Raw genomic sequence first — 12,422 nt, 5'->3', positions numbered from 1 at the left:
TTCAAAGTCACACCCCAAAGTCTAAAACTCAAATAAATTTCTCCTTCTTAAACTTGTTCTCCAGGATCTCCTATTTTTGAGTGGCATCATTATCTACATGTATGTGTGGGTTATAGTCCTACAATTACGCTTCATATTTCCCTCTCTCACCATTCATAAGGAAGCTATTACTAAGTCCTAATGATTTAATTCTTAAATGGCCGGCATTTAAGTCCAAATTTTCTCTATCTTTTATTAAATTCTAAATTATTTTCACATTTCTAGCCTACTTATTCAATATATTCTCCAAAAGATATCTAGTAACTACTCAAAGTGCAAACCTGACCACATCACTCTTTTCTTAAAGCCCTTCAAAGATGTACCGTTATATTCAAGTAAAAATAAAGTTATGACATTATTAACATGTCTCCTACCCATTCTGGTTTCCTCTACTTACATCTCTCCTCTTTGTTCTTTAGTCCACTAGCTTGCTTTCTGGTCCTCAAGAGGTCAAACTCCTTTAGATCTACATTGTTCATCCATGCATACTTTCCCTGAAATGCTCTACTCTGTTCTTCCATAAATTCACTCATATAACTCCTAAATAATTCTTCTATTGCTACTCCAAGGCTTTCTCTATAAGTCATCTTCATAACTTCTTCTACCTCTATATTTTTCTGTCAAAGTCACTTTGTACAGTTTGCAATTATACTTTTGAATGAGTATGTAATAACTGTTTTCCAGATAGACAGTTGCTTATGTGCACCATTTTTGAGGGTTACTTACTGAATCTATCACTGGCATAAATGTGTGAGATTAGTCCCACTGGACTTGGAATAGTAATGTTAACTATGTTAAAAGCAATGTCAACATCAAGATTATTAGCCTGTAATTAATTTCATTCATTTAAGCAAAATATTAAGTTAAATTCTAAAAAAGCTAAGGAAAACACAATGTTTTAATCAATATTCTGCAAAATTTCCTGCCCAACAGGAAAATTTAAAATTAAGAAAGAAGATTGTATTTCCATGAAGATCTCTGGGGCTTTCCTATTTGGGGCTCAGTAATGTTTGTACTTACTTTGAAATTTCCTTGGGCAGTATTCACAGGTTGACCATCTTTTAACCATGTAATGGATGGATTTGGGATGCCATTGGCTATGCATTGCAAGGTGATTGGCTTGTACTTCACTACAGCTCTCTCAGAAGGGCCTGAGGATTTGACTGTTGGAGGAACTAGATGTAAGAAAAGAATTTATGAAGTAAAGAAGAGAGAGAGGAATGGTAGGTGGGGTGGGGGGGGGAGAGGGGAACATAATCAGTGGAATCAAACACTTAAAAATCTGTATGTAGCAATCAAATGTAAAAGTTAAAAAGGGGCAAATCCTTATTTTGTCAAACAGAGATGCAATTTTATTCCATGCATTTAATTGATAATTTTCAGCAATTTTTAGAAATTACTTACTTTTTCACTATGGATTTCTAGCTATCCACAGAATAAGTAAAATGTATGTATAATCTTGCAGATTGCACCTTGTGACTTTTGGGGTGTTTCCAATCTATCATGGTTTTCCCATTCTCTAGGGATATTACATCAAGTCAGGAGGGGTACCCAGTAGCCGTATTTAAACTGCATGCCTTTACCCCCAACAAGACTGACTGAATTCAAGATGGATTAACCTGGACTTGGGCAGACCCTTTCCTTAGGAATTAGAATTGAGACAGACTAGAATGAGCCATATTCCCTGACAGAAATGAAAAGGCAAGGACAATTATCTGCATTCACAGGGGGAAAAATATAGTTGATGTTCATGGAAACCTACTTGAGATTTCCAAATGGCCCTTCACTCCCCTTTCTAGCCCCTTCCTTCCCAAATTTGACAGGCAAGTGAGACATGTAACGCCTGGCAGATGACTTTGGCTAACTTCTGTGCCACTACAGTGAATGCATCTATATGTCCTGGGCCCCACATGGCATTCTCAGTCTCCATTTCTCACACAGCTTTATTCATCCCCTCCTATTTTCATTAAATCCTCCATGCTGATACAACCTCTCTACCTGGAATTTGCTCTCTTACATGTCAATCTTCACACCTTACATTTTATGCAGCATATACTTCCTAGTGTTTATATTCAGTCTATATTTGTTCTCATGGCACTTCTTGATCAAGTCTCTATCAGTAAACTGCCTGAAAATCTATTGTTTTAATTCAAGTTTGTATCCTCCACATTACTTTCCACAACTTAAGCTTTATTTAGACGACCAAGCTACAATCTGAATTAGATCATGAATCAATGTATAAATCTTCAGTGTCACACTCCTGTCACTGCTTCTGCATACCATGTACAGTCACTTCAAATTCCTTCTTGTGGTCTCCAGCTGCGTTTGTTGCCACACACCGATAGAGGCCTGTATCTGACACCTGAATCTGGGTAAGAACCAGCTTTCGTCCATTTAGTAGGATCTTGAATCCATCCCTTCCATCGATTAGCTGGCCATCCTTCAACCACCTGCAAAAACAAGGTAAGTGGAGTCGAGATGTTTCTACATTTATTCCTAGAAGATATATCTCAGAGGAGATAAATTTATTTACATATTAGATTCACATATATAAATTTTCCATCATGTATATGCCTGACCTGACTTCCACTTTCTCAATCTATAAAATAAATTGTAACCTGGTCTAACACAGAAATTGGCATATTGTTGAAACCTAGGAAGTTTGGATGGGGTTCTTCATTCTTCTATTAAAATTAAGCTATAAAAAGAAGCAAATTACCCTAAGTACTGTTTACTTCAAATGTCTCAGTATTAACCAGCAAATGATTATAATCCTAGAACATATGTAAATTAAAATCCAGAAATCATGTACTTTTTCATGTTATGTGTTAGCATTTTCCACTTATTACTTTAGCTGACCTTTCTTTTTTTTTTTTTTGCATCAATCATAGCACATTGGGAAATAAAAGATAAATATTTCAGAAAAATTCAGTGAATGAAGAAGTTAGAAAAAAATTAGTAAACATACATGGGTTAATTTCCTCCATTTCTTTAATGCATCTGATACATTTCTCTTTGTTACTTATGAAATATTTTAGTGACTCAGGAAGATCTGAAAATTCTGTTTAGTTGTTCAGATGAGTTGAAAATGTAATTTCTAAGAATATAAATTGAATTTCTCTAGCTGAGCAAATTTAGACACCTTGTGAATATGAAGTGAAAGCTGCCTTGTACATCGAGTCTGTATTTTTAAAAGAGGAATACAAAAGATAATTTTATTTGAATTTTTAATGGCATGGGACTTGCTTCAAGATAGCTTCAAAAATTTCAAATAAAGAAGTGAGATGCATTTAGAAGACATACCAAAACCCTTACATGATAGATGGTGGAGGAGAGCCTGTCACTGGACATTCTAGCTCCAGTAAGTTATTCACCATCACAATGAAGTAAGATGTCTCATCGCTTCCTTCTATAGTTGGCGGCACTGGAAAACAACAGAAATGTAACATACAAAGAAATGGGTTCGAGAAAATGTGCTCCATTACTTTAAACAAAACTAAGCCATAGTTTAGGAGGTTGAATCACTGTGATTCAGTGCATGAATTAAATGCCTTTTGAAATCCATTTTACCACAAACACCAGGATGCATTCTGACATATTGGGGGTTTTCCTCAATCTAGCAGTATAGTGCTGCTATGTCACATGAATTTGAAATTGATTCATATTGTATATTCTTTTCATAAGAGAAGGGAACCTCAAAAAATTGAACCTTATACAAAAGCCTCCAAGTTATAAAGAAATAGAGAGTCAGGATAGCAGGATGAGCTCCTAAGGCCCAGAGACTTAAAATTTCAGGTGTCACTCTCTGCAATAAACTATCATCACAGATAAAACATGTGTCTACACACTTACAAAGTATTCCTATCACAAACAGTGAAAGATAATTGGGTCTTGCAATTTATGTAGGTTTTAGTGGTGATAAATTTACCAATCAATAAGTTACAGTGTAGGGTTAGACTAAAGCTTCCAAAGACTTTTACTATTTGATGAACAAAAAAGTATTTAGTAAAATTTTCTATGGATAGATACTTGAATAAAGGTTTTTCTATGAGACTGGCAATCTGAGTGAGGCCAGCCTCATTTACCTAGAATATCCACTTCATATTTGATTTCCTTCTCTCCTGCCACGCTGGTTGCCACACAAACATACTGCCCGTGGTCAGATTCAAGGGCACTGATGATCTCTAGCTTCTTCCCACCAGCTTCAATGCGGATGTTGTCACTTGCTTTCATAGGAACACCATCTTTTAACCAGGTGAGAATGGGAGGGGGGTTGCCAGCAGCTTTACACTCCAGTGTCAGCGAATGAGCAATAACTACTTGCTTTTGCAGAGGTACAGCCAAGTTGCCGTCAATCACTGGAGGCACTAGGTAGAAAAAGTGGTATTTCAGTCTATGCTCTGAAGTTGTAATGAAATGAAGTGGATTTTCTCCCCTTTGTGTTATTACACCATAAAAATTACCTATGCAGTTGAAGAAACAATTTCCTGATTCAGCTGATCAACATGGTGAGGCACCCTAGGCTGTGTCTGGCTTGTAGGTGACAAGTAATAAAGAATGTTCTTAGTACTAACAACTGTGACTGTTCTCCCGTATCCACTGGTTCCACATGCGTGGATTCAATCAGACTCAGATGGAAAATCCATGCTGTCTAGTTAGACCTGTGATAATTGGCATTTGGACTGAACATGTACAGACTTTTGACCATTACTGCCCAAATAATACAGTATAACAACTACCTACATCGCCTTGATATTGTACTAAGTGTTGTAAATAACCTACAGATAATTTAAAATACACAGAAGCATGTTCATAGGTTCTATGCAAGTACTAGGCCATTTTAGGTAAGGAACTTGAGGATTACCTAAAACCATATGAGGATTTTGGCATTTTTGAGGGTGTCTGGGGCTACCAAGGAAGACCATATTTTACCTTTTCCATAAAAACTAAATGGCCTAAATATCCCAGGTGCCCCAGGGAATCACTGGCTAAATAAATGGTCCAGTTCTTGCAAATCTTAGCTTTTAATTTTTTTTTCAAATCATAGGATGAATATTGAAAATAACCAAACTCATTAGTGAACATGCTGGGCGTTAGCATACTGGAAAGCATATACAAAAAGGTTATATAGTTAATGCACAGATTTTTTTTTCTCACCATAAATATCCACATGGAATGATTTTTCAGCAGTTCCAGCAACATTGGTCACATGGCACGTGTATGTCCCTGAATCAGAGACCTGTGCCCTGGGGATCTGAAGAAACTGTCCTTTGTCAATATACAATGTCTGTGAGCTGGATATGACTGGCCGTCCGTCCTTATACCAAGTAATAGCAGGTATCGGAAGTCCCCGAGTCTCGCATTCCAGTTTAATCATGCTGTTGATCAACACCGACATTTCTGTGGTGACATTCCCTCCTTTAATACTAGGTGGAACTACAAAGGGACACTCTTGTCAGTTTGAGCCTCTGCATCAGAATCTTAAATGATAGAGATATTTCAATAATGCATGTAAGTAAATCTGACATAAAGACAATTCAGAGGCCTGGAGATTTATGCAAACAATCTTCACCACTCTCCTTTTGGGTTTCAGATATTAGTCTTAGCAGAGAGTCACAGTTTTAGTTTCAGGGGTTCCTTTAAGTACAATAGATCTTATTATAGTAACGAACAAAGTTTATGCTTTACATACAAAGCAAAACAAAACTATACTTTAAAGTATAATGCAGATTATGATATACATAAGTGTGTACATACACACACACACACACACACACACACACATATATATATATATGTATGTATGTATCTCCACAACAGATACAAAACCCCAGGGCCTCCCTGGTAGTGTAAGGGTTAAAGATACAGTGCTATCAATCTACCACAGCCCCTGTGACATGAGCTCTATCCTGGGCCAGCTGGGGAGCTGACATGGCACAACAGACCTCTTCTGTCTCCCATTGCTCCCCTCATCAGTGTACTTCAGTAGATCTACCTGTTCTGCTCCCCATTCTGTGTCTAATGGGTCCTCTCACTCCCACCCCCTGCACCTTTGCTCTCCACGCCAGTTCTTGTATGCATTAAAAAAAAGATATGAATCTCTGCTTAATGTAAATGTAAGTAGATACAAATAAAAAATGTGCAATCTGCTACAGTAGCATGTGATCTCCCCTCACAATTACAGGTCTGAGGGCTTTCAGAATTAGTTAATTATAGCTGATGTATCTTTAATTTTGCTTCTTAACTTTTTTTTTTACTTATTTGGCGGGGTATGCCAAGAATTCATCCACTAAACTTTCCCCAGCTAATTGTCTACATGTGTATCTTCCACAATTCAGCAACTGCATGCCTGACCTCACACACCACATGAGGACTGTGCCTTTGGAAAAACAACTTAAGAGGCTCATTCCCTGATGTGTATTCTGAGCAGTCATTGTGAATTCTGCTATAATTGCAAGAATATGAAAGAAATCAAGTAGCAAGTGTTTGAGTTTGAATGTCTTCGCATTATTATACAATTTTTCTGTAGAATACAGTATTTTATAGCCATTTTCCTTACAGTAATACTAGGGTTGTGGGTTTTAAGAGGAAGACGAGAGATAAAAAATGCTATTTTCACCACCTCATATCCAGGGTGTATACTCCCAACATGACATCCTGATATTATTAACCTGGTCTAGGTAGTTTTTGCTGTGTTTCTCCACTGTAAAGGTACTCACTTTTCTTTTTGTTTTGAAAGTGCTCATTCTTTCCAGCCCAGATGTATAGGGTGAGGATGTTATGTTCTACTCCTTTGAGAGGGAAATACCTACCTAATTTATTGGGATTTTTCTACATGGGAGGTTTGTCATTCGTCCACAATTTGTTTTTATTTATTTTCAACGTGTATACATAGAAACTTTTCTCATACTTCGAGTTAGAATCATATAGTACACTATCTACTACTGTACACACACACACATTGTTGTTCGAATGATTCTAGTTTGAAACTTTGGGAGCTATTTCAGTTTGCTCTTATATTCTTTTATCATACTTATGTCATTTTGTTATTTTAATGCTTACTTTCTAGACCTACTCCACGCTCCAGATTCACTGTGTATAATCTTCACCCCAAAAATCAAACATTTTAAGAAGGACAGATTTTAGTGGAAAAGGATATTAGTAAACAGGATCTAGGGGCTAAGTGCAGTACTACACCTTGATATTTTCTGATATTCAGTCTTAGAGTTAGTTCACAGTGACAAATGTTTATACGCCTTTTCTCGCAGCAGGTAACTTAAAGTACAATCTACTATACTTTGAGATGAATTTAATAATGGAATTTGTTTCTTATTTAGATCAGGGCAGAAAACTATGACCTATAGAGCAGGCATGGAGATAACGAGCTAAGAATGTTTTTTACATTTCTAAAGAGTGGGGAAAAAATCAAAGTAATAATACCATATTGTGACATGTAAAAGTTTCAAGAAACTTTAACTTTAGTGTCCACAAATAGTTTCAATGGAATGCAATCATTATCATCTGCTTACATATTGACTGTGGTGACTGTCACTAGATAATGGCAGAAGTAAGAATTTGAACCTAACACCAACTGTGGTTTTCTCAGGGCTTTCTCACTGCTGCTCTGCTCATCAAAAATCTGACACATTTTTAACTTGACAGTATTCAAATGCCATGTGTATCACCAAACCATGATGTGTATTTTTTTTTACTATCAGTTCATATTTCTTGCATAGAAAAAAGAAAAGAAGACAAAACCAGACTTTAAAATTAGTCATGTTTTCAAAGCACAGCATAGTGTGGAATACTTTGGTCAATTAAATGACCAATCTCTGTGTGTATTTCTGATGAACAATAAAGCTGCTCTAACAGAAAAAAGTCTATACCAACACTACTCATTACACCCCATTCAACAGAGAAATTAACAAATGTAAATTGAATATGTCATTGTAACAGAATTTCCTCACAAAGATAAAATTTCAAAATGAGGTTACAATCAAAGCAAGTTTCTAAGAGGCTCATTTGTTAACTAAGCAAGAAAAGCCACTTACCAATGATAATTAAATCAAGGGAGATGGTAGGAGCCAAAGAAAAGTATCCAAAATACCAATTTGTTTAAGAAATGCACATTTCCATGAGAAATAATTGCTTAACAAGTTGAGAATTCTGTGAGCAACATTAATAGTCACTTGTTTTTCAAAGGGTACTTTTCTAAAAAGTGTTCTTGGCTCCTGACTTGTTGACAGATACTAGTGATACAATTTTTTTGTTTATTTGAAAAGTCAGTGCAACGTTTGCAAAAACTTAAGAGTCAGTCTGTCAAATTAGTCTGCCTAAAGCAACTAAAGACAAAATATTTTTCAATAAGTTGAAAAAACATGAATCCATGACAACCTGAAATGGAATCAGTTATGATGCACTACAACTCATAGGTAGGAAGAAGTAAAGGTTTTGATAAATTTACAAGTTATGAAAATGTCAATTTTTTAAATTTTATTCTTATTTTTGTAATATTCATCAGCATCTAGCATCGTATATTCATGTGCTATTGAGTCAGTATTGTCCAGGATATATTGTGTTTGCTCTTAGTGTACTTAAATTTCATCACTTCCATGAATATTTACCAGATGTGGAAGACAGATATAATGACTTATCCTACCATATAGTAGTTGAACACCTTAATAGTAGTAAATGTATATTGTAACTTTTTTACTTTAGAACTGAGATTGAACTTTTCCTGAATGAGAAAATGCACTCAAAAACTATTGTTGAATATTGCTTGACCATGCAAATTAGGTTTGTCATAAATTTGAAAATGTTTGCTAGTGAATTTATGATATGAAACATAAAATTAGTAAACAAAACCAGCACTTAAGTGCAAAATTTATACTGTGATAGTCATGATGCTCTTAGAATAACAAGTAATGTTAGCCTGCTTTATACATTTCTGTGCTGCTTAACAAAAGTGAGATCTCAATTTTCCCCACAAATTTGTCTTATATATTTTACAAAGAATTTTCTATACTGAAAGTAATAAAAATTATTTTTATGAAAATACAAAGAGAATCACTTAAAGGGCCTTTCAACATGATAGCAGATGACATCACCCACTGCTTAAGTCTGTCAAGTAAATAAAAGTCACTTATTTTTTCAATTAATATATATTTTCTGAGATACTTCTGTTAATTTTATATGCTACAGATAAAGGTTATGAGCACCCTACATATTATAGTGATACAGCCACACACTCACAGATTTCCATTCAATTTGGGGATGCTCTCAGACCTCTGAAAAACATCCACAGATCTCAAGCTTAAAAATCTTTGCCTCAATACTATGATTCTGAATTTTCACAATTTTATTGTGTAACAGTGTGCTCCCCAGGAAAATGGGAGGCTCCAGGTTTCCTATCCCACCCAAAGGCGTTTGGAGTTGAGCAGTGGGGAGAAGAATCTAGAGAGGAGACTGAAGAGGAAGGAAGCAGGATGGAGAACATGAAGGAGACCTGAAGGAGGCACATGAGCAGAGAGACATGTGAAGAAGTGGCTCTTGTTTCTTACCTAATGTGGGTGAGAGACCAGTAGGGAGGCTGACTACGGCAGCGTTTATCTTGATTTTGATTTTGCTCTTTTCTTCCAAAACTTGTCTGGCCACTTCTGACCCTTTTCTATGGCTCCCCACTGGAAGGTGCTTTACATTTCAGGCCTTGTTTTGTCCCAATCCCTTTGGGTAAACTTTTACCCACGAGGGGATGAGTAACTTTAGTGCTTATTTAGAAATTATATTCTTTGACTTTTCTGTATTGCACACTGACTCTATTAAAGTTCCTTTTCATTAAAGGTCTTACATGTTTTTCCTTGATGAGGAAGATAGCAGAACCAATTTAGAGTGGGCAGTTTGGGGTTCTCCCTGTCCTCTAATACTTATAGGGTTTTAAAATCCTTTATTTATTTCACATTCTTTTATCCCCTCCCTCTGTTTAGTTTTTACTTTCATTTTGCCTCCTTTCTTTCTTTATTTAGAGACAATATGCCTTTATACCTTTCAGGTGCATTAGCCCATTTGCCTCACCATCACATTGATAAGGACAGAGGAAAGAAATGAAAACTGTGTATGTGGTATGCAACAACTTCTCAGTCTGAAACCTGAGAAGGTTTCATATAAATATCTCTTACAGTTAGCCAAAACATGGCATTTGTTTATTTTTTTTACACTTTAGGAATAAATATTTTCAAATAAAATGTTTTAGGTTACCAACTTGGAAAGTACAGATAAACTTACTAGAGAGAAATTGACATATCTTGGACTACAATACTCAAAATCTCACAACATTATAATGTCTTTCATTTGGACAATCCATAGAAGGTTTAATCACTACAGAGTCCTCACTCCCTGGATGTCTGAGGGACATCATAAAAAATTAGGAAGAAGCTAAGAAATTAAAGAACCTATGTTGTATGGAAATAGGAGACATTAAATTACAAACATTGGCATAATACAACAGAATAGAGAAGAATCTACATATATTTCAAACTGTAAGACAATGTAACCATTAAGTAGATAATGATAAATGTGAAACATTTGTCAAACTTTAATTATAAAACAGGTAATCCATGTAAAGCATTTGCATTTGATTCTCACAATCACATTATTAAGTAGGTGTCATTATTATCTCCATTTTACAGATGAGGAAGGTGAAACTCAAAGGAGTAAGCAATTTGTCCAAAGTCACAAAAACTAGAAAGGATCTGGTGTTGGGTCTGAAAACAAGTCTTTCTCTGAAGTCCAAGTTCTTATTAGGGAGTAGAACTGTATTGCCTAATAGAAATATAAAGCAAGATACCTACACAATTCTAAATGTTCTAGTAGCAACACTTCAAAGTATGAAAATAAACAAAGGAAATTAGTTTTAGTAATATACCCAATATATTAGTATTACCCAATATATCCAAGATACCATTTTAGTTGTAATCAATATAACTTTGTTAAATAGATGTCTTGTGTTTTGGTATTTATTATTTGATAATTGGTGTGTATTATATACTTACAACTCAACTTAATTTCAACCAGTCACATTTCAAGTGCTCAACACCTATATGTTAGTAGCTATCATATGTGACAGTATATCACTAAACCGTCCATTCATTGAGCAAATATTTCTTGAGAGGTATATCAGACATTTAGAAAGGAACCTGGAATGCAGGGTCTTGTGTCCTTATGAAGTCTAACTTCCAATGAGAAGAAAGTAAGTAAATAAATAAACACAAAATTAGGCAGGAAAGTCTCAGACAGTGCTATTTGCTAAGAAGAAAACCATCTGGGGTGTAACAGCAAGTATCGAGGTGATGGCAGAGGATTGAAAAGACCCTGTGAGGAGGTGACATTCTGAACTTCCCCACATTTTTAGGGCCACACAGTAGGGAAAAACAAAGAAAACACAGTAAGCAGGACTATAAGAAGCAGGACTGGAATGCTGAGCTCTGTTCCTTTCTATTGCATAATTCTTTGGGCCTGCAGTTAATCCTATGTGGTTTTTCATAGTTTTGTTCATTAAAAAAAAAAAAAAAAAAAAAAAGGAGAGAGACCTCTGGGGATATTGAGAATTTTAGTGAAATGAATGCTATATTATTTTTGGTGGATAGCTCATGGGGAGAAAAGAACAATGTAAGGCATATAAAATACTATCATATCCTCAGCACAAAGACTAAGATGGAATGAAAAATAAAATAATGGAGCTGATTATACATCATCTGCTTCAATCTAGTTCATTCTATGTTTAGAATTTTTTTAAACCTCTTTAAGGATAAAAATATCTGTTATTTGTATATCTAGACAATCAGGAAATATAAGAGCTCTTCAATGAGATCATATGGAAATCATAAGACCACTTGAAGAAGTCCATACTTATTGGTAAACTCCATCACAATGGGATGTTACATTCTAGCCTTCAATATAAGAAGACAGATTCTATTTTTCTGAGGAAGCATCACAAATCACTCAGTATTAAATACAAGTGCCATTAAAATTAATGTGAACCCTACTGTTCAATTCATAGCAACAGCTGAGAATAAACTGCATAAGAAAATCACACTTACTATGGATCGTTAGTTTTAAATCCTTGGTCTGTTTGCCAGCAGCATTAGACACAACACACTGGTACCTTCCCTTGTCACTTCTGCGCACACTCTTTAAATGTAACATTTGTCCTCTGTCTAGAAGTGCAATGTTAGGATCGCCCAAAAATACAGGCCTAGAAAAAGAAAATTTTTTTTATATGGCTACATTTTAATTTTCCTAAGTTCTTACCTTATAAATCACAACAAAAATCTCTGATGTGAAGTTAAAATTAAGAGTTAAAAAAAAATGTGGGCCCTCCCTGGTGG

At 35.4% G+C, this 12,422-nt stretch overlaps 1 protein-coding gene across 1 annotated transcript in view; it reads right to left on the bottom strand.

Annotated features, from left to right (window-relative positions):
• Window positions 1–12,422, bottom strand: part of HMCN1 (hemicentin 1) — a 442,964-nt gene that overhangs the window by 185,032 nt on the left and 245,510 nt on the right. The window contains exons 30-35 of the mRNA XM_004688154.2: window positions 12,135–12,289; window positions 5,197–5,475; window positions 4,125–4,406; window positions 3,355–3,463; window positions 2,320–2,489; window positions 1,060–1,214 (exon numbers count right to left, since the gene is read on the bottom strand). Of these exons, the coding sequence (XP_004688211.1) occupies window positions 1,060–1,214; window positions 2,320–2,489; window positions 3,355–3,463; window positions 4,125–4,406; window positions 5,197–5,475; window positions 12,135–12,289 (1,150 nt within the window). The remainder of the gene's footprint in view (window positions 1–1,059; window positions 1,215–2,319; window positions 2,490–3,354; window positions 3,464–4,124; window positions 4,407–5,196; window positions 5,476–12,134; window positions 12,290–12,422) is intronic.

The sequence above is a fragment of the Condylura cristata genome, unplaced genomic scaffold (assembly GCF_000260355.1).
Source record: "Condylura cristata isolate star-nosed mole 26May11 unplaced genomic scaffold, ConCri1.0 scaffold00024, whole genome shotgun sequence".
NCBI classification, from domain to species: domain Eukaryota; kingdom Metazoa; phylum Chordata; class Mammalia; order Eulipotyphla; family Talpidae; genus Condylura; species Condylura cristata.
The sequence above is the reverse complement of the archived record's forward strand: the minus strand, read 5'-3'. Positions and strand labels throughout refer to the sequence as shown.